Here is a 26,653-nt window from a genome sequence, read left to right on the forward strand (position 1 = left end):
TCTGGGGGGGCCCTCACTCTGCTCTGCCCCCTTCAGCCACAGGTCTATGCCCCACCGAGGCCCACCGACCGCCTGTCCATGCCCCCCTTCACCCAGAGGGACCGGTTCCACCGCTTCCAGCCCACCTACCCCTACCTGCAGCATGAGATCGACCTGCCACCCACCATCTCGCTGTCGGACGGGGAGGAGCCCCCACCCTACCAGGGCCCCTGCACTCTCCAGCTGCGGGACCCCGAGCAGCAGCTGGAGCTGAACCGGGAGTCGGTGCGTGCGCCCCCCAACCGAACCATCTTTGACAGCGACCTGATGGACAGTGCCACGCTGGGCGGTCCCTGTCCCCCCAGCAGTAACTCGGGCATCAGCGCCACGTGCTACGGGGGCGGCGGTCGCATGGAGGGGCCGCCCCCCACCTACAGCGAGGTCATCGGTCACTACCCCGGGTCTTCCTCCTTCCAACACCAGCAGAGCAGCGGGCCGTCCTCCTTGCTGGAGGGGCCCCGTCTCCCCCACGCACACATCTCACCCCTGGAGAGCACAGCTGCCTGGAGCCAAGAGAAGGAGAAACAGAAAGGACACCCTCTCTAGGGATCCTGGGCGGCGGGGCCGGGGCCGCGGTGGGTAAAGAGGAGAACTACTCCGCACTTCTTAGAAGAGACAGGAGGACGGTGTGACACCCAGGAAATGGCACATATCACCAACCTCTCCCCACCTCTCTGTGTATAAATATTTACATGTTCTGTCTGGTCTGAATGCACAAGCTAAGAAAGCTTGCAAAACAACAGCAACAACAACAAAAAAACATGTTTCTTTGTTGAGCCCTGTCTTGAAGGCCATAGAGAAAAAAAAATCCTCCCCTAGTCTTGTTTCTAGTTGAGCTGCGTGCGTGAATGCTTCTTTTCTTTTGTTTGTTTATGATGGTTTCACTTAACTTTAAAGACATATTTGCACAAAACCTTTGTTTAAAGATCTGCAATATTATATATATAAATATATATAAAATAAGAGAAACTGTATGTGCGAGGGCCAGGAGTATTTTTGTATAAGAAGAGTCCTATTAAAGAAAGTTGTTTTCTGAACTAGAAGAGAAAATGGCCATTTTTGAGTGCCAACTCAGAAAGTGTGTATTACCTTGTAAAGAAAAAGAATTACAAAGCAGGGGTTTAGAGTTATTTATATAAATGTTGAGCTTTTGCACTATTTTTTATTATAAATATGTCAGTGCTTGTTTGATGGAATCTTCTATCATGTCTGTTGAGACTTGTAAGGGAGAAATGTCGCATTTTGACGTCCGGCAGAGAGGGCGGATTCCACACAAAGTTCGGAGAGAGGCTTCCAGCCCGGCTGCTTTGCTGCGAAGTGGAAGCTTCTGTCTAGTGATAGGTTATTACCTCGTTACACATTCCCTCCCGAGGGGGATACATTTTTATCCCTCTGGGCCAGAACAGCCTTTGGATCGCAAACATAGGAAAATTACTCGAGGCACCAAATTCTAGGTGGAGTGGCTTTGCCTTTCCCAAAATGAAAATAAACGGTTAAGGAATTTTAGTTTTTCCTCCTATTTTTTTTTCCTTAACCTTGAAGGTCCCCCCGTAGGAAGGGACTAAGCTGTTGCTGTGTTGGCAGAGACACACCAGAGGGGTGTAGACAGCTTGTTTGTGTGGAGTGCTTCGGTGATGAGTCAGCTGGCTCCAGAATTGGTCAGCCAAGGTTGGTGCAGTCCACTGGCATATAGGAAAGGCCCAAAAGTATTAGGAATATGACCTCGTCCCTGTCCTTCTCTGTATGTATCGATTCTCACTTAACAGGCCAAATAAACAGAAGACCAGAGATGAAAAGGTGACACGCGCAGATTTCTCCCAGGACACGCGAAAGGGTTGAAACGAGAAAGATGGTCAAACCCACTGCAAGCCTGTGATTGATGCTTTAGAAGCAGAATTCTCTACCTTCTCTCCATTTTCAGTCCCTCCCCCCAGAGATAGTCGTGTTTGATGTGTTTATTTATGTGTGTTGTCATAAGCATCTTTCTCAGACACAACTCTTGTTTACCAGGATTTTACTGAGTAGTTTTGGGTGTGGCGAGACCCCTTGTTGGTGGCACGCAGGTGAAGAAGCGTGAGTGGGCACTCGTGTGTGCGAGTATATGACAGAAGAGTGGAGTGGGGAGGTCCCTTGGCATCCACTGGGACAATGGCTGGAGCAGGAGGTCCCGTGGGGTGGGGGACCCCCCCCCAGCTGGAAGAGCAGCCCTGCCACCCTGCACCCCCCTCCACCCCATGGAGGTGTCTTCATTTTCAGCAGAATGCCAACTAGCAGACTAACGTAAGAAAAAGGTATAAGAGGCAATAACTGTTGTTTTTAAGCAACTTTTGTATTACTTGAAAAACAAAAACCCAAGAACAGTTTTGACGTTCTGACCATTTGAACTCTATTTATATACATATTTTAAGAACGTGGTGACCAACAGATGAACTTGTCATTTGAGGGTCCGCTGACCAAGTCTGGCAGAAAGTGTTTGTACCTTAACAATAAAACCTGCCTCTCCGTGGGGTCTTCAGCCTAAAATTCACTTCTCTCTCAAAGAGGATTCTTTTCAAAGGTCATGCAGAGAAATCAATGTAGTTTGTCCTGAAAGGTACAGGGACACATTTATAGATAACCTTTTTAAGAACCATATCTTTGTGGAGCATCTCCCTAGTGCCTTACTGAGGAAGCGGTCGACTCTCTTGTCACCGGGCCAGGCGTTCCTGGACAGTACCTGGCTCAGCCGGGACTGGCCTTCCCGTTCCTGGTCAGCAAAGGGCTGCTGCTGCTTTTCAAACACCCCCCTCATCCTCGTGTCTCGTCCCACCCGCCCTCCACCTTGGATGAGCCTGGCTTGGTCAGGCAACCCGTCCATCCTCTCTTGTCAAGTACTGTGTTTAACACCCCTCTGGCTCAGAAACCTAGAATGGGCCTCATCTGTGCGTAGCGTCCGCCAAAAGCCAGTCCGCAGCGTTCCCGAGGTCCTCTTGAGCCAAACTCTGAACCTTGTTGCTTGGCGGTGTGCTCTGTGTCTGCTCTGTTCACAGCGAGTTAGAAGGAAGCAGGAGTGTGTGACTGACCTCAGCTGGCTTGAGGGCAGAGCACGCCCCTCTCTGATCACACCCCAGTATTGCGGCCCAGACCACCATGCTGCAATCAATGTCCCTGGGCTTCATGCCCAGCAGATGACAATTGCAGACGTTCATGGTGGAGTGGCTTGTCAGAGTCAGGGTGCATCCCAAGAAAAGCGGTGGTGTGTATTTCTGGAAACGTATGCCGTAACGAAGCTCTTGGTGTCTCTGTGAACCCCAGAGTTCTGGGGGCACACTCTTTCCTTTGGGTGTTGGCTGTCATGCCATTATCTTTAAGAAGCCTTTGAGCACCTCTCAGGAGGCCCCCTTTATTCAGTAGAAAGTTGGGGGTCTTCACAAGTGGCTGGTTGGAGGGGGGACCAGGTTGGGCTCAGAACATGAGGCAGAGCTCAGCTTTCTCTAATTCATTGTTTCCTTGTTTCTCTACTTGTCAATCATCACCCCGCCCCACCCCACCCCTACCCGCAAAGCCAGGGTCTCTGCAGGACTTAGCAAAGTCCACTAAGAGCTTTCATTCATGTTCCCCCAAAAGCCCAGTGTTTTTTCAAAGAGCTGAAAGGGACTCCTCTCTCCGCCCCACATCCGGTGATGCCGTTCCCTGTCCTTGTTTGTCTTTTCTGTGAATTGTACGTTTCAGAGATTTTTTTTCCCTCTGTGCAACATAAAGCTTCCAGGTCCATAAAACATCCCGATGATAAGGAAAGAATTTTTTTCCCCCCTGAAATCCACGCTTCAAATTTTGCTGTGCTATAGAGCTGAGAAGGACGCTGGGTTCTCGTTTGCCTGCCTGACCCCCTAGCGGTTTTGAGGATGGCTACACGCTTTCCTGTGGCGTTCTTGGTGTTGGGACCGCCCTCCTTTGCAGCCCTGTTCCCCAAGTTCTGTTAAACTTCTGTAAACTCTCCGTGGCACGTCGCTGCTGCGTAAGACTCTGTATTTGGATGCCAATCCACAGGCCTGATGAAATCGCTTGTTGTGTATCAATAATCATTAGTGGCAATGATGACATTCTGAAAAGCTGCAATACTTATACAATAAATTTTACAATTCTTTGGAATGAGGCTTTTTATTTCTTTGGTCGTTCCCCTGCCCCTACGTCCCTCAGCAACAACCCCAGGACTCATTTAGTGGGGAGAAAGCGATCCCCCAGAGCTGCTATGTGACCTTCAGCAATTCTTCGCATCTCTCTGTGTTAGTGCAGGGAACCCAGTGAAAACACTCGGCCAGGCAAGTGGTTTTAATATGAGGGGTGGTATTTGGGTTAAAAGAATTTCCAAAACATTGCCTCTGTGAGGACAGAGCCCCAGAAAGCAGTTTCCAGGCTCTGGGCCTCACACAGAAAGGTGCTGGCTCAGGTAGTAAATGGCCGTCAACTGTGATTGCATGGCCATCAGCTGTGGCTAGTTGGCGGTCAGCTGTAACCAGTGAGCCATTGGCCACTAATATAACTGCCGTGGCTATGCCAGCAAAAAAATGGGGGCTGGCAAGAAGATGGTGGGTGGGCCTGCAGCGGCGCAGTGAGGGTTGTGAACAGTGTGGCTCCTGTTTCCTGTGTCTCCAACCCAGCCGCCAGCGAGAATATAGTGATATGACTCCCCTACCTATGGCTCCGTGGGTGTTCCTTTTTGGCCTCACCATATCCTGCGTTCTAGTGTGGGGAGCGGGAGCTGAGACCCCGCGTAACTCCCCCAGGCCGCCCCACATGACAAATGGCGCAGCGAGCAGGGTCTCCCGCACGACAGCCTTCTCTTCCTCTCTCTTGGAAAATCATTCATCACCATAGCATGATGAAAGCTCTGATAAGGTCTGCAAGAAAGAAACTATCTGAGGCAGGGTTTTTTCCAGAAGTAAACTCTGACCTGTGCCCCTGTATCAACGGATGTATCACAGTTGTCTCCCAGGGGAGGAGACAGCTCGGAGCTGGGAAGAGACAGGGTAGGAGTGGAGCACAGAACCCAGAGGGTCTGAGTAGGGCACCCACGACAGGAACACATTTATTTCTCCTGAACATTTTTAATGTCTGATAAAGATTTTTTTAAAAAAATCAGCCCAAACAGAGTCACTAACCCACAGGGATGAGCTCCTGGATCACAGAGGCTTACAAACCTCACACTGGATCAGGGCAGAACTGAGCACATCTGTTCCCTCTCTGGTGCAGAAAAACCTCAGAGATTACAAAGAATTGGGGAGAAATCTAGAAAGTTCATTTCTCTTCAGTGGTGAGGGCAGGGCAGGCACTGTGGTGCTATGGCCCAGCCTGGCTCTGGAGTCCGAGTACCTCTTACTAGCAGTTGTTCCCTGACTGACCCTCAGTCACCTCATCTGTAGAATGGGTTGATGGTGGTGCCTGTGAGGTGGTTGCACCTGGTGTCTGATTAGATAATGTCTGTAAGTCCTCAAAAGGGTGCCTGACACATGCAAATGTTAACTGCTCCCAGGGAGGGTTTTCATATAATCAAATGTCCTTGGAAGCTTCTGGCGCAGTTTACAGGTCCTGGGCAGAGCACACCTCCCCCAGGTAGTCAGGGCAGGAGAGTCTTGGGTTCTAATAGAAAGGAGACCTCCCCCCACCCCCTTTGAGTACAGCTGAAGCAGATATAACTGTATCAGTCCCGAGTAATGACTGAAATCAGAATGGCTAATATTTACTGAGCATCTACTCGGTGCCAAGCACACTTGACTGAAGGTGGCTGTCTGGGCGCTGGGATGGCTGCTGGGGGTGGCAGGTCGTCAGACTCAAGCCTCGACCTCAAAGAACTGCCCTGGCACCACAGCACAAAATATGGTGAGGGCAAGAGTGGGCTGTTAGGAGTGAGAGGAAGGCTTTTGAAGGCTGGATTTTGAGCTTAGAGATGTTAGGAAGAAAAGAAGGGGAGAGGGTGAACGAGGCCCCAGCATGAGCAAGGGTCATGAGAGGACTCCTCCGGGCTCCTGCCCAGCACGGCAAAGGGATGCACTGGAGGGGAGGTTGAGACACTTAAACCCTGCACAACAGCCAGGAGGGTGGTGGGCGTGGCCTGAGAAGGGGTGGGGCACAGGGAAGTCCAGTGATTAGAAGCATCACATCATGACTTGACTAGGAGAAGGGCCATCGTTTCCCCGTACAGCCAATTTGATAAGCGGGTATCATACACCCACTGTGTGCCAGCAGCACGCCGGCTCCTGGGACACAGCTCAGCTGTGACCGTCTGGATTCAGTTGTCTCTGCAGCTTTCAGGGTGGAGGTTTGTCCTGCAGTCTCAGTTCTCTGGTGGGAAAGAAAAGTTTATCTTTAGTTTGTTCACCTTTTTCTTCTTGTAAGGATAAGAGTGATGATTTCCAGTCTATTTGCATGTCAGAACTGAAGACAGAAATTCCCTGTCTGTCTGTCTCTCTCTCCTCTCTTTAATTTTTAAAAAATGAGATGAAATTCATTTACCATAAAATTCACCTTTTTAAACGTACAGTTCAATGGTTTTTAGTCTAGTCACAAAGTTGTGCAATCATCACCACTATCTAATTCAAAAACACTTTCATCATACCCAATGAAACTCACTCCTGTTAGTAGTCACACCCTCATTGCCTCCTCCCCACCTCCCAGCAGCCACTAATCTACTTCCTGTCTCTTTGGATTCGCCTACTTTGAACATTTCATGTAAGTGGAGTCATGCAATATGCAACGTTTTCCTTGTATTATGTGTCTGGTTTCTTGTACTTTGCAGAATGTTTTTTAAGGTTCATTCAAGTTGTAGCGATACATTCTTTCAGGTCGAGTAACTTCCTATTGTGTGGATATACCACATTTGTTTATCCAGCCATCCGTTGGTGGACATTTAGGTAGTTTCCACTTTTTGTCTATTATGACTAATACTGCCATGAATATTCATGTACAAGTTTGTGTGTGGACACATGTTTTCATTTCTCTTGGCTATAAACCTCAGAGAGGAATGAATTGGCTGGGTCACATGGTAATTTTAACTTTTGGAGGAACTGTCAAAGTGTTTTCCTTATCAGCTGCACCATTTTACATTCTAGGAGCATTGTATGAAGGCCCCGATTTCCGCATATCTTCACCAACATTTCCTATTTCCCTTTTGAAAAATTATTATTATTAGGGCCATCTTAGTGGGTGTGAGAGTTTCTCGTTTTGGTTTGATTTGCCTTTCCCTAATGACTATTGATGGGGAACAGGGTTTCACTCGCTTATTGAACACGTGCATCTCCTCTTTGGAGAAATGTCTATTCCAATCCTTTACCAATTTCTTATTTGGGTGATTTGTCTTTTTATTATTGAGTTGCAATATTTACTTATGTATTCTGGATACTAGATCCCTGTTAGACATACAGTTTGTGGAAATTTTCTCCCATTTTTTGGTGTTGTCTTTTCATTTTCTTGATAGTGTTTTTTGAAGCACAAAAGTGTTTAATTTTCATGAATTCCAGTTTATTTTTTTCTTTGGTTGTTTGATTTTGTTTGTTTGTTTTGGTGCCATATTTAAGAAAGCATTAGCCAAATACAAGGCTATACAGATTTACACCTGTTTCTTCTAAGAGTTTTATAAGTTTAACTCTTCTATTGAGGTCTTCAATCTATTTTGAGTTAATTTTTGTATTTGGTAAAAGGTAAGGATTCAAATCCATTCTTTTTCATGTGGCTATCCAGTTTTCGTTGTCTCACTGGTTGAAAAGACTATTCTTTCCCCCCTTACATTGTCTTGGCATCCTTGTCAAAAACCAATTTACCATAAAGTATTGGTTTGTTTCTGGACTCTCAATTCCATTTCACTCATCTATACGTCTATCCTTGTGTGTCTGTACTGCACAGCCCTTCTTACTGTAAGTTTGTCATAAGTTCTAAGAAGTATCTATCCTCATTTTGTTACTGTATTTCAAGATTGTTTTGCACATTCTGGAACTCATATGAATTTGATGATCAGCTTTTCAATTTCGGCAAAATAGCCAGCTGGGATTTCAATAAGTATTACACTAAATCTGTAGATTGATTTGGGGAATATTGCTGTCTTCACAGTGTTAAGTGTTCCAATCCATGAACACAGGAGGCCTTTCCATTTATTTACATTTAATTTCCTTTCAGTGATGTTCTGTTGTTTTCAGTATATAAGGCTTACACCTTTTTTTTGTTAAATTTATTCCTAAGTAATTTGTTCTTCTTGATTCTTTTGTAAATGACATTGTTTTCTAAATTTTGCTTCCGAATATTTCATTGCTGGTCTATGAGAATACAGTTGATTTTCATTATATGTAGTAATATTGTATCCTACAACCCTGCTGAACTTGTTTATTAGGTCTAAATTGTTGACTCTTGTAACTGAAAAACAACAGGCTAGAGCTGAGCTACACCCACACCACCCAGTCCAGATGTGCACACCTGTTAGGATGCTGTCTGTCTCTACTATCAATCTGCTCATCTGTCTACAGTTTCCTCTTTCCTGGTACCATGTTCTCTCCAGTTTCATTTCCTGACAGCTCTAAATCAAGAGGGAAGAAAGGAGTTCCCGATTCTTCCACCCAAAGTCCCAGAATTGAATCTCCTTGGCCTGGCTTAGGTTATGTGCCCATCCCTGAACCAATCACTGCAGCCACAAGAAAAAAGTGCTCTGATTGGCCACGTTTGGGTCACATGCCCTGCCCTGGACCTGGAGGTGGAATCAGCTACCCACCCTCATGCCCCTGGATCGAGGAAGAAGAGAGGTGATTTTAACAGAAGAAAGGGGTTAGGTGCTAGGTAGCTAATGAGAGCAGATGCCATTACAGTGGACAGGTAAATGCATTACTACTGAAAAAAGAAAGCTTTTTATAAACACTGCAACACTCTTGCGGGGTACAGACCATGCCTTCTCCTTTGCACCAAGAGGGGAAGGCAGAAGTACCTGAACCAGCGCCATGCTTTTGACTACTTCAATTTGGTTTTGAGTTGATATTTGTTGAAATTATTTCAGCATGTGTGTCTGGCTTCCTGTCGCAGGCATAGATGGAACGTTCAGAGTGAGGAGGAATGTGTGAGCCAACGAGGGAGACAGAACACACAGGAAGTCTGTGCCAAATCAGCATCTCATTTTCTTTAACACTTTGTACAGTTAGTTGTCTCGAAGTAAAAGAACTGTTTCTAAAAATATAACAAAATATTATAAAAGCTTCACAATCAGATAGTTTGGAACAAATGATGGGTTTAAATGTGCAAATACATTTTTACAACAAATACCATCCATGTAAATGTGTGTGCCCATGTGCAGATGTGTGTGTGTGCATGCGTGCTGGGACTCTTTGCCTCAGCCCCCCCCACACATCCCTTCCCCCCATCTCCCCTTCCTTCCTCTTTGCACCCCCTTCTTGCCATGACTGATAACCCTGAAAGCAGAGGGCTGAAATCATGATGTTCAGTTTATTAAAAGTCTATTATTGAGCTCAAAATAAATTTGTCCTCAAAAGCATCTAACTTGATAAAGTTCAAAAACAGACTTTTGAAATTCATGAAGTTAGACTCCTGCCTTCTCTTTATAGGTGTGGCAGATGCAGGGGAAGCCACAAAATGTGAGGTCTGGGGCTGGCTTTGCAGTCACTTGATGAGATTGGGATCCCTCACCACCCTGTCTCTTTCCAGCTAGTGAACCTTTCAGGGCCTCAGTTTCCAAGAAGAGTAACTCATGCAGAACTGTCACAAATGCCGTGGGCATCCCACCCATATCCCCTTGGCCCTTTCCATGTCTGTCTACCTGGGTCTAACCTCCAGCTGGAAGCACCTGTGTCCCGCTACCTGAGGCTGTCTCTGGCTTCTGGAAGCTTCTCTGCTCAGCATGCAGCAGGCTAGAAGTGTTGGAAATTGATGCCCCTGGCAGTAAGTAGGCTGCTCCAGTGATGGGAGTGGGGGATAAACACCCCAGCTCCCTTGTCCTTGGTGAGGGACCCTGAAATAATACTCCACATGCTCCCAGTGGTCCCAGCACTCCCCGAGGCACTGAGCCCCAGTTGCCCACTGAAGTCACCTGTTTGATGGCCTACCCTTCACTAGTCTCCACCCTTCCCTTGGCCTACTTCCCCATGGCCCTCCAGTGTTTCCTGCCCTCACGTCTCAAATAAACTACTTGAACGCAAATGACTGTCTCGGATGTGCTTCTGGGGCACACAGCCTCAGATAGCAACAAACTGTACAGTGGGGGTCACGAAGGAGGCTGTCACAAAATGGCACCTTGACCTTGGACCTCCTGTCTCCAGAACTGTGAGAAGAAATGTTTGTTGTTTAAGCCACTTGGTCTGTGTTGATTTGTGACAGCAGCTGAACTGACTAAGACAGGTACACGCAATCCAAGAAACCTTAGAAAACAACTCAACACCCACGTTTACCCAGACAGTCCTGAAAATTCATACGCAATAGCCCAGCATCGTCCAGCAGAGAAAGTACTGCTTCTTATCCTGTAGACATGGCAACACACCTGCTCATGGCAATGGAGATACGTGCTAAGAGCGTAGAGTCTGGAGCCTGGGCTGGAACCTCTCTCTTCCACTCACTAGCTCCGCATCTTGACCAGTTTACTTAGTAACCTCTCTGAACGCCAGCTTCTTGCCTATTAAACGCAGATTCAATACTACTTTCCTATCTTATAAGATTGTCTGAATGAGTCTATGAAATAATGGAAACCTCAGGAAAGAGGGTTCATAGCAAGCTCTAAATAAATGTCCATTGCTGTTCAGTCACTACGTCCGTCAGGAAACATCCTTGCTTTGAATTTTAGAGTAGGGAACCCATTTAAAATGAAAAGAAGTAACAAGTTAAAATGTAAAAGTGTTTTGCTCTTGCCCCAACCCCTACCCCAAGCTCTGAAACACCCACCCATACTTACTCCCGGCCACAACCTGAGGGGCTCCTGTGTCTTATGAGGTGTGTATCCTCATTTCCTCATTTTACGTTCTGGGCATAGAAGTCTTAGCACCTTAGGCTTCCAGATGCCTTTGAAAATATTTGAGTTCCTACATATAGGGGGGAAAAAAAGCATTGCAAAATCAGAATCAATGAATGTTTAATTAAAAGTCTAAAAACCTAATATTATGTCAAGTTCATTAACTGTTCTGTTTAGTCATCATAAAAATTTCATTATACTTAATTATATTTGAAACAAATTTATAGGTGAAATGGTCCCACTTTGCAAGAATTCCCAAGAATCCTGGACACTCAGTGGAGAATGTTTGGTCAATTGTAATTAAATGAATTTCTTGTAGGTAAATAATTCAGCAAACAAAATTATCAAAAAATCATTTGATTATAAAAATAAAAGTTAGCTGTGAATTGATTTCAATATATTTGTCGGGATGTGGAGAAGGGCTTTCCAAAAAGAGTTGGTGGGGGAGGAAGAGTGTGAGAACTGCCCAGGGCTGGCCACGTCCCCTCTCCCCTTGAGGACCATCTCCTGCCACCTGTTCCTCAGCACACAGGGCCATCTTTCCAAATCCCCATCTCTCCGTGGGTGAAAGTCCTCCAGGGGCCCTTCCTTTGCTCCTGGGGAAAATTTCTGGCCCCTGTCCATCTCCCCAACTCATCTTCCACCCACCCAGGTCTCCTTTACTGGCCAGAGCTACAGGGAGTGGTAGTGGATCCGGGACTCAGCCTAAGTCACCTGCCAATCCCTGGATTGGGCAGTGTGGCCTCTTCTGAAGCCAGAGTGGAAGGGGAGCCAGGAACCAGGGAGGGGGCTGTTCCCCTGCTCCCCCCCTCCGCCGTCCACGGACCCCAGCATGCGCCCTGAGATAAAGAAGGCACAAAGCATTATTTGGTGAATAATGACCAGATGAATAAGTGGGACTGCTCTGTCACCTCGGAGAGGCACAGCTGGAGACCACATAATGCTGATAAGACTAGTTCCTGTTTATTGCACACGTACTACATGCTCAGTGCTCTGCTAGCACCTTTGGTACCTGATCTCTTCTAACCTTTGCAACAACCCCATGAGGTAGGTTCTGTTATGAGGAAGAAGCTTTTCAGAGGGAGACACTGAGGCTCAGAAAGAGCAGGGACTCGTTCCAGACACAGAGCTTAAAGGTGGGGTGCCAGGACCAGAGCCCTAGGTCTGTCTGACTCTAGTGGACACGGGTGACCCATGGAGGCCCGCCGAGTTCTGCCTTGCAGGTGGTGAACAGAGCCAGGGCAGGCCCCGCTGGGGCTGCCTCGGAGTCTGCTGCCTTCCACGCAGCAGCTTTGCTTGGACTGTTTCACTCCCTCTGCCAATGGCTCTTGCAACCTTGTCCCTGTCCCTCTCTGGCCACCTCTGGTTCTTTGCCCTTTGCCCCTGACCAAAGACTTGTTATTATCCACATTTGGTGCCTTCTGACCTTTCCACTCCCACCCCTGAGGTGAATTCACAGAGGAAATGTCAAAAACAACATCCAGGCTGCCTGGGAGAAAGGAGACTGCGGTTTGCCAATACAATGTGCAGTAAAAATATCTCTCTTTTAAAAGAGAGGGAGAGAAATTTAAAGACTCAAGATCAGTAATGTGCAATTATCATCCGGTTTGGGCGGAGACTTCTAATGGTTTCCAGAAAAATACAAGCTATGAAAACGGAGAGTGCATTCCAAAGCAAAAAGAGATTTGGGCTCCAGCAAACAGGGATGCCATCTTGGAACCTCTGTGGCCTTTGAGCGCCTTCCCAGATGGAGTAAGAGGCACCAGCATCTCGCCTCCCTTCCTCGCCCCTTTTGCTTCCACACTGGACAGCAGGCTCTGAGAGCCTGGAAAGTGCTTCTGAACTCAGCCTCCGACCTGCTCAATACATAGGCCCCAGTGAACGACCATACCTAAAGGTACAAAGATGTCCTCACTGTCTCTGGGGGGAACAACAGAGCCTTGCAATGGCAGGGACAGCCAGGTCTCCTCCAATATCTGTTGTCCCCTATTTTTTAAGTAATAAGCCACCAATTTTAGCTGGGTGCCTTGTGATCCAGAATAACGACCATCTTCCCCAGCCTCCCTTGCCAGGACATGAAACTAATGGAATGTGTGTGCAACTTGCAACTATTCTTAAAGGGGAGATACCTGTCCTTTTCCCTTTTCCTCCCTCCTGCTGGAAGGAATGCAGATGTGATGGCTGGAGCCTGAGCAGCCATTCTAGAGCATAAGGCCAACCTGGGAGTGAAGGCCATACATGGCAGAGCAACAAAATAGAAGGGCCTGGGTCTCAATCCCGTGGTGGCCACGCCAAACCTGGACTGCCTACCAGGCTGTTAGAGGAGAAAGAAAGAAGCATCTGAACTGTTTAAGCCACTGATATTTGGGTTAAAAACAATGCTTATAGTCAAAATTACCTTGAAAATCTCTTAAATTGAGAAAAGAAACACAAGATAATCTAAATCTTTAAAAGCGAGGGTCCCACCCAGTGTTGGTGAGACGCTCCCAGCAGGTTCATGGCTTCCATGAATTCCAGACAGCTGTGGAATGCTCCAGGAGGGGCAACCCATCCACATTAAATTGTATTTTTTCTCTCCCTCTTTATTTTTTATTTTATTTATTTTTTTTTTTTTTGCCTAGGGCCTAAAGTTGTATTGTAAAGATGTGTCACACTTTCTAACTTATGCAAATTTTGTGAGCACCAACTAAGTGTCATACAGATATGCTTTTTCTTATTTGCCATCTCAGTTTTATAGTGAAAGAAACTGAGGCTCAGAGAAGTAGTGACCCACAGCTAGGGAGGAGCAGGCGGCAGCTCAGACCAGACCTGCCCTGGAGAAGACGGCGAGGCAGAATCTTTGTCCAGGTGGCACCTCCCGGGTCCCTGGCCTTTCCAGCACAGTGGTTCCTGCTGCGCATCCCTAAGGACCACTCAGACCGCCAGTGCTCCGCGCGGTTTCAGGATAGGACAGAGAGACACTGGGGACAGGAAGGGGCCCTCCAAACACTGCCCAGATGCCCAAGAGGGTGCCAGCCTTCGCCGCTGAAGCACAAGTGGTACTTCCAGAAACCAAACTGACCCTCAGGATGAAGCTTGAGTCCCTCAGCCTGACCTGCAAGCCACCAGGCCAGGCACCTTCCACACGCAGGGAACGAGGCAAGAAGCCTGAGCAGGAGCGGCCAGGGAGAAAGGGGGAGAAGCCGGGTGTCGGGCCAGACGGAGTCGGGGTTTCCCGGGGGCGGGGAGGGTGGTAGGTGGGAGGACCCTCCTCAGGCGGAGAGGGACCAGGCACAGGTGGGCCGGGGTGAGTGGGCGCCACCTGCTGGCCAGTCCGAGCACGGCGCCTGCCAACGTCCACCGGGGGGCTCAGCCGGAGCCCCCTCCCCAAGGACGGGCGGCTCCACAGTCTTCCTCAACACCCGCGACTACCTCGCATTTAAAATTACTATTGTCAGTTCATACGGAGATACACGTTTCTTCGGTTTTACATAAGACAGATACAAAAGCATTATTGTGGTTTCCTGTTTTTATTGTGTTGACCAACACTTCCCCAGCCTCACTCCGCCTGGCTGATAACATCACCTGAACCGCTCGGCCCCGCCCCCAGAGATTCAGATTTAACTGGTCGGGCTGTGGACTGGGTATCAGGACTTTCCCTGCTTGCTTAGCAAAGCCAGCTTGGAGACGAGCGTCCAGCACCCCTTGATTTCCTCGCTGCTATCGCTGTTCCTAGCCCCTCCCTTTGCAGAAATGCTGAGCCACGGTCCCCGGAGGGAACGCGGAAATCCACGAGCCCGCTTCGGCTCCTGCACTGGGACTCTGAGCCCAGGGATTTCCGAAGCTGAGTTCTTGACCCGCTTGGCTACCTCACACAAAGCCTTCTCCTCTGGAGGCCTGTTTCCCCTTCTATTACCTAAAAGAACAGTGGCCCTGAACTGCTTGAGGGTCACGGGCCCTTTGAAAATTTATGAAAGCAATGGGTCCTTTTTCCAGAAACATGTGGGTGCCCAACTGTGCTTATGACTGTAGATGGCACTGGTGGCTCTGACTTCTCAGCTGGATTAACCCCTTAGTCCTCACGACGACCTCCTCACTCACATAGCTGCTTTTATTAGTTTTACAGGTGAGTAAAAGGGGGCACAGAGAGGTTAAATAACTCACCCAAGGTCACACAGCCAGTAAACGGTTGGGGAGCTGGGTTAGAATCCAAGAATCTCTGTGGCCTTGGACAAGTGACCTCACCAATCTGAGCCTCGGTTTCCCCTCTGAGAAAAGAGGCCAGTACTAGTCCTTACTTGGTAGGTGAGCCAGAAGGGCGCATGAGATTGGGAAGGACACAGTAGGTGCTCATTAAGGACAGCTGTCATTTTGATACACACACAATCTCAGGGCACCCACCCAGGAATCTTGGCCTGTGTGTTGGGGGGGGTCAGGGTGGGCATCAATGGTGTGGGGACAGAGCCCCAGAGAGCAGTTTCCAGGCTCTCGGCCTCACATAGAAAAGTGTTGGCTCAGGTAGTAAATGGCCATCAACTGTGATTGCATGGCCATCAGCTGTGGCTAGTTGGCCGTCAGCTGTAACCAGTGAGGCATTGGGCACTAATATAACTGCCATGGCTACGCTAGCAGAAAAAATGGGGGCTAGCAAGAAGATGGTGGCTGAGCCTGCAAGCGGCACAGTGAGGGTTGTGAACAGTGTGGTTCCTGCTTCCTGTATCTCTACCCCAGCTATCTATGGCTCCGTGGATGTTCCTTTTTGGCCTCACCTTATCCTGTGTTCTTGTGGGGAGCGGGACCAGAGACCCCGCAGGCCGCCCTGCACGACACATGGGCACCCGGAAGTTCGGGGAAGCCCCTGGCCCCAGGGGATGCTCTAGTCTTGCCAAGCTCATCTCACCCACGAAAGTCTAGTCACAGGCTTCCTCTTGCTCATCAATACTGCTTTCGGTTTTGTTTCTTTCAAAACCACTCACCCCTGTTTCATTTTCTTTTCCTCCACAAAGCTGACAAATGTGGGCAGGCTAGGCTTCTGTTTCCGTGAAATGAAGAGCTGATACCTGCCTGGTTGGAGCTGGCCTCCCTTCACAGCTGCCAGAAGCACCGGGCTTCACCAGACGAGGACACCCAGCCGCAACCTGGCTCACCCTCTCAAGGCCACAGTGCAGGAGCCTACAGCTGTCCCCCAGTCCCCCTGCCAAGCAAACCGGGACTTCCAGCAACTGCTGTCAGCATGGCTGAGGCCCCTGCGGACCCAAGTGAGACAGGTACTTTCTTCTTTCTAAGGAACAGTGGGAATCTGGGTGGGACTGTGTGGGGACAGAGCCAGGAGTGCAGTTTCCAGGCTCCCAGCCTCACATAGAAAGGTGCTGGCTTAGGTAGTAAATGGCCATCAACTGTGATTGCATGGCCGTCAGTTGTAACCAGTGAGCCATTGGCCACTAATATAACTGCTGTGGCTACGCTAGCAGAAAAAATGGGGGCTAGCAAGAAGATGGTGGCTGAGCCTGCAAGCGGTGCAGTGAGGGTTGCGAACAGTGTGGCTCCTGCTTCGTGTGTCTCCAACCCAGCCGCCAGCGAGACTATAGTAGTATGACTTCCCTACCTATGGCTCCGTGGGTGTTCCTTTTTGGCCTCACCACATCCTGCGTTCTTATGTGGGGAGCGGGAGCAGAGACCTGCATGACACCCCGCGTTACAGACTGGCACTTCTCTCTCCGGCTCCTTCGCTTGTCCCAGATGGCAGCAATGATAGCAACACACTTGCCATGCATTGTGCAATAACCTCGGCGGTAAGTACAAAGGTGTTTCCCTTTCCCACGAGATCACCAAGGCCCTGTGGGGTGAAAGGACTTAGAGCATCAGGCTGGTGCCGGGGCTGAGCACCTGGCTTCCCACTCATTTCGAGAAAGAGCAGAAGCAGCTTTGATTAGAAGTGCACACTCCCCCGTTGCGTTCTTCCTCAGGTAACACTCCCAGGAGGGTACCAGCGAGGGTGCTCAGCCGGGCGGTGAACCATTGCTGCATTCTCCAGCCACCACTAGGGGCTTATGGGCTGTGGGCTGAGGGTGGTGGGGGCTGGAGGTGGGGGTGGGTTATCATTAGCTCATTTAATCCTCACCACAAGTTTTGAAGGAGTTGCTATTATCCCCACCTCACAGATGGAGAAACTGAGGCATAGAGAGTTCACACACCTAGTAGGTGGCAGAGCTGGGGCTCAAACCCAGGAAACCAGCCATCAGAGAACAAGAATGAGGAAAGGAGGGGTGCTGGGAGGGGTGCTGGCAGGGTATGGTTCAGGTTCCTGTCCTACTTCCCCGTGGGGGACGGACACACGGGGACTGGTCAGTGGCGCTTAGGAACTCAATTTTCCTTCTTCCCCAGTGGGTTTTCCTCTCCTGACCAACTTGTCGCTTATACTTCTTCCATTTCACAACTTCCCATTTGTGGGAGGACCCCGCCCTTGGGGGATGGCCTTCATACACATCTCCGACCCCACTCCTCCTTTGCCAGCAGGAAGGTGGAGGCGGGCAAGGAAGAGGCTCATCCTGGCAGGCTTTTCAAGAATCAAAACTCTCAAAAAAAAAAAAAAATCAAAACTTTTCAAGTCGAGGCAAAGCCGGATGTGTAGTGGGTTGGACGAGGCTTTCTCGTGGCTGGGGTGGCTGCTTGGGGCAGAATGTGGTGGGTGAAGGGCTCGGCTCCTCAGGTGTTCTCAGTGCACCCACCTACGCGCAGCGAGGACAAACACGTTCTGACCACAAAGGGAAGCCACAGCGCCCAGCTGGAGAGCCAGCAACTGCGTTGCCCCTCCCCCCAGAAAACCCCAGAAAGCAAAGGCTCGGATATGGCCACCGCCCTGGAAGGCAACCCAGATCCACCCAAGAAGGGCCCTGCTTTGCATTACCCTTGGGGTTCTTGGGGGCAGACACTTCCTGGTGACAGGCTGGGCTGCCACGCACAGCTGCTCTGTCCCGCTCCCCAGGCGCTGCTGGCCCGCTGCTGGCCCGCGTCTATAGGATCCTGTCCTCTCCCCGCAGAGCAACTGTCCCGGGTTTGTGGGGTCCTGCCCAGGAGGAGCAGGGGCCCTTGGAGAGTTCCTCCTGGAGTCTCGAGGGATCCTGCTTAGGGTCATTCGTCTCAGGTGGGAAAACACAGACATGCCATGGGTCACCTGGGCCGACGTCTGTCCCAGTAGTGGACGAATCCACTCACTCATTCACTCACTCATTCATTCATTCCCGTGCCATTTCCTGAGCATCTACTGTGTGCCCAGCACTGCGCTAGACACCAAAGGTACAACAGTAAACCAGGGAATTGTGACGGGAGCTTCTTGGGCTATTCTGCAGGGGACACACACACATACAATACCCCACCCGGTCAGGGCATCCAGGACAGCTTCCCAAAGGAGATGGGGTCTGAGTGAGACCTGCAGGTTGAATAGATGTCAGACAGGTGGAGGGGTGGGGAAGTGTATTCCTGACAGGGAACAGCATGGGAAAAGGCCCAGGGGTGAGTGGGGCTGAAAAGAGCCCGGATGGGTTGGCACTTGGAAGGAAGTTGAGGGGGCAGTAAAGACGAGGCGGAGTGGTCAGCAGAGCCAGTTCTCGCTGCCAAGTCGAGGGCGGACTGGAGGGAACCTGATTGGAGTTGGTGGACTTGCTGTCACTGTAGAGATGATGACATAGAATAGAGAGGTGGAAGCAGAGAAGAGAAGAAGGGATTCGAGAGAGCCGGAAACAGTATTTCCAGGACTCTGTGATTTGGCATGAGAGAGAGGGAGGGAGGGAGGGAGAGAGGGAGGGAGGAGAGAGAGAAGAGAGAGAGAGAGAAAGAGAGAGAGAGAAAGAGAGGGGGGCAGAGAGAGGGGGGAGAGAGAGAGAGAGAGAGAGAGAGAGAGAGAGAGAGAGAGAGAGAGAGATCCGTTTCTGAATGTCGCGAGGTTTCTGGCTTGGATGAATGTGACACCACCCATATGAGGATGGTGAGCCCGGGAGGATTCTGCAGGGAGGATTCTGCAGGGAGACGGAGGCAGGGATCCGGGCACAGAGGCATGCCTCCCAGGCAGGCACTCTGCCTCACTGCCCTGCCCTCTCTCCCCTCCCTCCTGCTCTCCTACCCTCACTCTCCTCATCCTGCTCCCTCCACTTCCCTCTCCTCTGAAGACACCTGAGAGCTGAGCGGTCCACCTGCCCTCCACGGATTGCTCACAGGGGGCAGAGGACCCGCGGAAGGCCTGGGCACCTCGTCTGGCCACGAGGTTGTCCGGCCAAAGTCATTTCTGACCAGCCCATGTGCCCCTCACTGAACGAGGGTGGTGTTGGCAGATGCCTGCTCAGGCCTCTGCCTGGATCCCTCTCACGGGGCTTCCCCTGCCTGCTGAGACTCCAGCCCCAGCTCCACTGTGGGGCCCTCAGTTCTCGCTCTGCCCCTCTCGCCTCTCCTAGACCTTGAGCAAAGCATCCTGCGGGTGCTGAGGGATGCTGGCTCCCCCGTAGAGATTTCCCAGCTGTTAAAGACATGCCAAGTGCCCAAGAAGAAACTCAACCAAGTCCTTTACCGGATGAAGAAAGAGTCGCAAGTGGCCCGCGTAGGCCCCACAATGTGGTGCTTGGGCGATGGTGGGACTGGAGAAGTGGTTCCCGCAGAAGTGGCCCAGCCCAGCCAGGGTAACCTGCCATCCTGGGGGAGCGGTTCTGGCACTGGACAAGCTCGGATGTGGGCCTGCGTGCGAACACAGTCGCTGTCCTTCATGGGTGCGTGATGTCCCCTACCCTGCCTTGATTTCCTTTTCTGGCCAATGGAGATAACACTAAGGCTGCTTCATAGAGTTGCGAGAGGATTAGATGCAAAGCGCTCAGCCTAGTGCCATCACATAGTCGGTGCTCCGCAAAACATTAATAACAACAGAAAATAGTGATGATGCTAACAGTAATGATGGTAATAACAGAACCCTTGACATCGCATTAGATCCTCTGTTCTAGTTCTGTGGCCCACAGACCAGAAGCACCGACCTTTATCAGGTACTTACACTGGGCCGGTGCGGTGCCCAGGGTTCCCCTAGATGGTATTAGATGGTGTTAGATGGTAGTCGTCCCCTTTTCTCAGAGAGGTGTTGGTAGCAGGGAAGCCACACGGCTGGAACGTGGCAGGACAGGATTTGAAGCCAGGTCGGTTCAACTCTAGAATCTGAGCTTGGAAGGCCGGTGCTCGGGGACCCACTATGGAGCGGTCCAGCTTGGTCTGTAGAGTCACTGTCCCGTCCTTTTCCTCTGCCCCTAACCCATCCTTTTGTTCTGCAGCAGAGAGACCCCAGCAAGGAGCAGTTGCAATCTCAGAGAGACCTGGCTCTCAGCTCAGTGAACAGCGTAAGCAACCTGGTTTCTTTTCAGCTCCTGGGACAGGGGCCCCACTCCCTCTCACCCTCAAACCCTCCTTGGCCACTGGACGTGCTACGAGGGTTCAGGGGCCTTGCCCCCCACACTGAGAGGCTCCCACAAAGTTTTCAGAGGCAAGACTCAGTTCTCTGCCCTGAAGAGGCTACATGCCGAGAATTCATTTCTCTGCTCTATAGCTGACATTCACTGTGCACCTACTGTGTGCCAGGCACGGCTCAGAGCACTTGATGTCCATCGCTCCATCCCTGGTCCTCAGGACAACCTGTGTGTGAGGGAACTGGGCACAGAGGGGCCAGCCCAGCCCAGGGTCGCCCAGCTAGTGAGCAGTGGAGCAGATTCAAACTCCAGGGGTCCTCCTTAATCCCTTGCCATCCTGCCTCCCAGAGGAAAAGATCTATAGGTTTCTGGAAGCAAAAGGGCCCTGTAAGGCCCTGATCATTGCCAAGTTCCTGGGATTGAGGACAGCAAAAGAGGTCAACCCAGACTTGTATGCCATGATGGCAAAGCACCTTCTGGACCATGACCAGAATTCAAACGCATGGAAAATTTATCAACAAGGTAAGCCCTTACCTGCTGCCCACACCTGGCTAGGCAGACTTGTGAAGAGAAACCCCAACACCCAAACCTTGGTCCTTGCTGGGCACCCCGCTAAGCACTTTGCCTGTTCCACCGGTCAGACGCTCCCAGAAATTTTCAGTGGTCTTGCTGACCGGTCACTGGAAGGGGTTCCCAAGAAGGGAAGGGGGGGTCCTGTTGGGGGAAGTAATCAGGGAGGACTTCCTGGAGGCATGGCCTCAGGCTGCAGTTGCAGAAGGTGGAGAGGGTGGGAAGGAGGTAGCCCACTCCTAACTGTATCAGCCCTGGGTGCAGGGCTCAGTCTGAGTTTGCTAACAGTTTTCTGTAAGAACTTTGCCCATCCTGAAGTGTTGAAGTTGCTGGAAGTGAAGGCCAGGCTGGGCTCAGATAGCCGCAGGGTAGAGTCCCAGGGCTGACTTATCTGTGAGGTGCAGCAGACACAGGCCTAGAACCCACAGGACTTTTACGGGTCCATGAAAATGTTCTAATTTCTGTTAAAATCAGAAGAAAAAAGTGAATGTTACAATAATAATGAATTGCTAATAATGACTCTAGCCTAAATTATATTTGTCTTTATCCCAATGCAGTCATAAAAATGTAATTATATATATATATGAAGGGGCTTACAAAGGCACAAGAGTCTGGGCCCATGAAGGTGGGAATGTAGCCCCTTGGGTGAGTCGGAGAAGCCCCAGGCCGGTGCTCCCTGGCCCACGTGGGGCCCATGCTCACGGTAACCAAAGGGGTCTCTGCATTCTGATAACTTGTGACAGCAGCCAGATTTTAAACACTGGTGACAAATGCAAATTCTTTTTTTTCTACAAGGAAAAATTTATAAACCAAGATAAAATAAAAAAGACACGTGGAAAACCAAACAAGACCAGCAGTCCAAGACTCAAGGTCACTAACAAATCCAAATTCTTAAAAGTGCCTTGTGAGCCAAACAAAGCTTATCCGGTGACCAGAAACAGTCCGTGGACAGCCACCGTCAGCCTTTGCTAAACGGAGGGGTTCCTGCAGCTCCGCGGTCACTGCTGTGTCTGCCTCACAGGGAGGGAAGCAGAGGGTGGGGGAGCAGGGAGGCTCCAGAGGTCCTCCCTGGGTGGCAGAGGATACAGGTAGGGCAACATACTGTGACGATGTCCACGGGAGGCTCATCGGAGATGCCTGTGGCATTTGTTAAAAAATATACTGGTTCCTGGGTCCCACCTAGGACCTACTGATTCAGCACCCCCGGGGTGGGTGCCTGGGAATCCGTGTATTCAAGCTCCCCAGGAGACATTGGGGCTGCCAGCTGGCATTCAGAACCGCTGACCCCTCAAGAGGTGCAAAGGGATTGAGTGGAATATTATTTAGCAGAAGTTTCTGGAGGAAGCAATCGGTCCACCACAATCATTTACCAGCAAAACCCCACCAACGTGATCAGCCAGAATGCCCCAAACAGCCACATTTCCATTCAGAACTCTGCAGCCATCCAGATCGGACATAGGAACACCATACTGAACCAGATGGCTTCTGGGGAGAATGGTGAGTCCTCTGAGAGACACCAGAAGGGACCTCTAGGGGGCAGCTGCTCTCATCAGGTGGGGGCAGGGAATAGGGAGGGGCATCCAACCCTGCAAGGAGATTGAAGAGATCGCCAAGGTCCTCCTTAGTGGCCTTCCTGAGAATGAGGAAGTCTTTCTTCATGCCTGGATCAAACTTCTCCTGCTTTCCCTTCATTTCAATACCTTTCGCCTCATTTTTAATGGCGCCCAATACTTTCCTATGAGAAACAGTTCGATTCACTCTCCCTCAATAGAATGTCGCAAGGGGTCATGGTAGTATTTTGTTTGTCCTGAGACACACTGTTTTCTCCCATATTTTAACATCTTGGAAACTGGAGTGTTTCCTAGTTTGGATGAAATACAGTCCTGCAGATGAGTGCTTACTCTGTGCAGGCACTGTGGTGAGAGGGGACAGGGCCACCCCTCCGTTCAGCTATGGGACATGGGTGGGAGCATCAGCCCAAAAGTTGGAACACTCCCTGTGACCTCAAGAGAAGCCTTCCCCACTTTGGACCTCAGTTCGCCCAATTGTGAAATGAGGAACTTTGTCCTAGAATCTATGTCAATGTTTGCTCTCTGCATTCCCCCTTCCCAATTTTAGCCACACCCATGTCTGCTTATTTAATTAATGTTGTTATATGGTTTACTTTTTCGTTCTGCTCAAATTTATTTTAAAGTGAACTTGTATAGCATTACCTTATGTTGGAAACCAGGAAGGTTCCCATAAAAATAAACGCTGAGAGAATAAAACAGTGTCAAAGGCTACAAGCATCGGGTGTTGGGCATTACAGATGTCCTAACACCAAAGGGACTTTCTCCGGATGGGCTCAGAGGATTGATAAGGACTAGGAAGCAGAGATTGTGCTGTGTTTGGTTTTCGAGTGCCCCCGTGACACCCCAGGCACCAGCAGTAAAAACCTGGGGCGAGCTATGCTAACTGTTCTGCTGGGCCCATCTGCTCTCCCACCCAGAGCTTGAAATAATCATTCCCTGTCTGACGGTGTCCAGGGAGAATCCAGAGGCCAGTCTCCTCTGTCCGGCCAGGACTTTGTGTGTGTGGGTGTTGGGGGGGTGTCAGAAGGGGTAGTCAGGTCAGAGGTCATATAGCTCTGTTTCCTGCCAGGCCCCACAGCTCCCCTCAACCTCTCTCTACCGGCATCAACTGATCCATCAACTCAGGACTCCCTGGCTGGATCCTGGGGACCCCAGGATATCCGTGTGGAGAACTCTGAGCTCAGACGGGTACAGCTGGGACACGGCAATGAGATGAGTCTTCATAGCACCCCGACCGCGGGACCTGCCTGCAGCCCCTCTGGCAGGGGCCCAGGTAATGGGATCACGCAGCCATCCTGACCCAACCCCACCCTGTTTGGCTTCTCACTAGATGGGACTTGAGCCAGTCTTACAGGAACAGAGGCATGATGGGAAATTCCTTTCCATCCACCAGGAGGCTGTACCGCAGTGTAAAGCAGGTTCCCATCCCTACTATCCACCTCAGGAAACCTCCACTTTTTTCATTTGTGCAATGGGCATGGAGCTGCAGAGGCTGGGCCAGATGAAATGGAGACAGAGGAGATGGCCGACTGGAATGGCATCTAAGGAGGGTGGAGGGCAGGAGCCACCTAAGTACTGGGTGCCCTACTAAGTATTGTCGATAGGGACCAGAGGGCCCAGGTAGTGTTCTCCCCATCACTGGTAATCCAGAGACAAGCTGGAGGAGAAAGACAGCAGAGAGGCCTGAGACAGAGGGAGAAAGCCAGGGACGCAGTTTCCAGAGAGGGAAGGCTGGTGAGGTCAGGGGAGCTCTGTGAGGTCCAGCAACAAGGGGTTGGTGGTGACCTGAGGGGACAGAAGGAGGACGGAGAGTGAGAGAAAGCAAGACTGAGTGTGGAAAAGTCTTTTCTGAAGTTTGGGTAGGAAAGGCAGGAGCAGGACAGCAGGGGTTGGGGACTGGGCTGGGCATCAGGTTGGGCACCACAAGATTTTAACCAAAGTCAGCTCAGGCGGGTGAACAGCGTGTGCAGAGGTGTCACAAGAGGCAAGGTCTCTGCTGTCTACTGAGCACAGCGGAGGGCCAATGGGGGGAAGTCAAGACAGTGGGCCATGAAGGATTTAGAAGCCAGGCTAGGGGTACAACTCCAGGCCGCCACCCAGCTGCTCACACATCCTTCCCGCCATCTCTCTTTGGTTGACCCATAGTCTCTGCCACCACTGGCTCAGAAGCTTCATTTGAAATTCCAAAGCCCGCACCAGGACCTCACACCAAGGGGGATATGGAGAGTGTGGCCCAACGAGTCCACATCCGTTCCTGCTTCCTGGAGGATGCTGTCATTGGCAATCGCAACAGAATGAGAGTCATCACGGGGGCAGCTGGAGGAGGAGGTGCAGGGCCTGAAGACAGCGACGGGGACCCTGAGGAGCCGGCAGATGATACCGGTAAGCCTGGACCCTTTGAGTCTCCCATTTCCCAGAGTCTGGGAGTGAGTGGGACATCATAGCAAAGTGGGTGTTAGAGGGTGTGGGATCAGATTTTTCTAGCCTGAGTGGCCTAACCCATCACTGAGCCTGTTTCTCCACCTGTAAAATGAGGATGATAAGAATAGTCTGACCAGGCCACATGCCCATGAAGCTGGCCCTCCTTGGAAGGTTCTAGAACATGATATCCCACCTCTATTCTCACCTGTCCCCCCCCCCCTTAGTCACCCAGTCCACTGATTCTTCCCAAGAAATAATGCTGGAACCCCTTTAAGCTTCTTCCATTTTTCAAATATCAGGAAGAAGTAGTTCATTCATTTATTCACTGACTGGTCCCACTCTCGCCCTCAAATGCTCCCTCACTTGGAGATACAGCCATGAGCAAAACAAATAAATACTTCCTCTTATGAGGGTCATAGTCCAGTAAGGAACAGAGACAACTCAAAAAGCAAAGCAATCAAGCTTTTCAAAGAAACACAACCACTGTAAAAAAAGAAAAGAAAAAGAACCTGGGCAAGTTGGGGAAAAGCTGCCATAGCCAGGCAATCAGAGAAGGCTCTGGGAGGAGGTGGCATCTGAGCCAAGGCCTTAGAGGAACAAGGAGCCTGCCCAGCAAAGATCTGGGAATGGTATTGCAGGTGGAGGGAACAGCAAAGGCAGAGTCCCTGAGGTGGGAACAATGGTGACTTGCTCAGCATCATGGGTATGTAGGATGCTGGGGAGCAACAGGCAGTGGCCCGATGAGCAAGGGCGGCAACTCTCAGAGCCAGGAAGCCCAGAGCAGTGAGCTGTGGCACCCCCAGGAGAGCTTCGAGCGGAATTTCAAAGTGTCACTGAAGACTGTTTGTGGACAGAGTAAAGGGCGGACTTGGGGGAAGCAGGGAATTACTGTAATGGTCCAGGGGAGAAAAGAAGGTGCCTCAGAGATGGGGACACAAGGCCAGTCCACCTGGCAAGCCCGTGGCCAGGGACAGTGGCCTTGGTTATTTGACGTGAGGTGGCTCATGCATTCCTTTGGCAACATCTCTTCCCCAGGTCCTCACACAGAAGCTGCTCAGCACAGAGGCCACGTCCCTGACAACGAGAGTCCCGCTGATGCTGACATATCCATGCTCACCTTTCACCTGGAAGCTGTGACTCTCAAACGCCGGGATCTGGAAGCTACAGAAGACAGCCCCTGAGTGGACGGAACCCCAGATGCGGGGTCCCCAGGGGGAGGTGGGGTGCAGAACAAAGAGTCCGTGGATGGACTTGCTTCAGGGGGGTCGGGAGGGAGCCAGTGGAGGCTGGAGAGCCCCTGCACTGTGCCGCCACGTCCCATAAATGTCCTTGTTGAACTTCCTGCCTCATGATGCGTGACCAGCATGAGTCAGCACTTGGGCTGGGCCAGGCGGGGTCTGCGGGGGCCAGGAGCAGACTGAAGGGGCATCCCCCCCGGGGTGTGAGATGAGGTGGGCTGACGGGTGCAGGGCTCAGGCCACATTCCCAACTCCCTCCTGGACCACCTTCCATCAAGGCTCCCACTCTCTTCTCCTCACTCGAGACCTGAATTCCTCAAGGCCCATCATGGCATCCTAACCTCTTTACCACATGATCTTTCTAGAACCTTCCTGCCTCAGCCTTGATCTCAGGATTTCTTAGCTGAACCTCCAGAGAACAAATCTCTGCCC

The 26,653-nt window shown here is 50.6% G+C and overlaps 2 protein-coding genes across 9 annotated transcripts in view; both read left to right on the forward strand.

Annotated features, from left to right (window-relative positions):
- The window catches only part of PMEPA1 (prostate transmembrane protein, androgen induced 1), a 56,879-nt gene extending 52,709 nt beyond the window's left edge, over window positions 1-4,170 (forward strand). For all 4 annotated transcript variants that reach the window (XM_019748582.2, XM_074318203.1, XM_074318202.1 and 1 more), the window contains one exon: window positions 37-4,170. In XM_019748582.2, the coding sequence (XP_019604141.2) occupies window positions 37-585 (549 nt within the window). In that variant the 3' untranslated portion in view covers window positions 586-4,170. The remainder of the gene's footprint in view (window positions 1-36) is intronic.
- Window positions 4,171-6,669: 2,499 nt separating this feature from the next.
- On the forward strand, window positions 6,670-26,320 carry ZBP1 (Z-DNA binding protein 1). 5 transcript variants are annotated; one of them, XM_019748585.2, is made up of 9 exons: window positions 6,670-6,747; window positions 15,994-16,254; window positions 19,435-19,743; window positions 20,290-20,355; window positions 20,770-20,943; window positions 22,318-22,488; window positions 23,632-23,835; window positions 24,708-24,944; window positions 26,019-26,320. In XM_019748585.2, exons 2-9 carry the CDS (start codon window positions 16,221-16,223, stop codon window positions 26,162-26,164), a joined length of 1,341 nt encoding a protein of 446 aa, XP_019604144.2. In that variant the 5' UTR covers window positions 6,670-6,747; window positions 15,994-16,220; the 3' UTR covers window positions 26,165-26,320. The 5 variants fall into 5 exon arrangements, with proteins under 5 accessions (XP_019604144.2, XP_019604148.2, XP_019604146.2 ...); XM_019748589.2 differs by having other exon boundaries at window positions 6,672-6,747; window positions 15,994-16,953; XM_019748587.2 differs by having other exon boundaries at window positions 6,672-6,747; window positions 22,321-22,488.
- The last annotated feature ends 333 nt before the right edge of the window (window positions 26,321-26,653 follow it).

Source organism: Rhinolophus sinicus, linkage group LG13, assembly GCF_036562045.2.
Source record: "Rhinolophus sinicus isolate RSC01 linkage group LG13, ASM3656204v1, whole genome shotgun sequence".
Lineage (NCBI taxonomy): Eukaryota > Metazoa > Chordata > Mammalia > Chiroptera > Rhinolophidae > Rhinolophus > Rhinolophus sinicus.

Excerpts from the sequence above, each read along its gene's own strand:
- ZBP1 (XM_019748585.2), top strand. The coding sequence starts at position 16,221 with ATGGCTGAGGCCCCTGCGGACCCAAGTGAGACAG. Across the intron at positions 19,744-20,289 it reads ACAGTCGCTGTCCTTCATGG|CAGAGAGACCCCAGCAAGGA; the intron begins GTGCGTGATGTC and ends TTTGTTCTGCAG. Across the intron at positions 22,489-23,631 it reads GATGGCTTCTGGGGAGAATG|GCCCCACAGCTCCCCTCAAC; the intron begins GTGAGTCCTCTG and ends GTTTCCTGCCAG.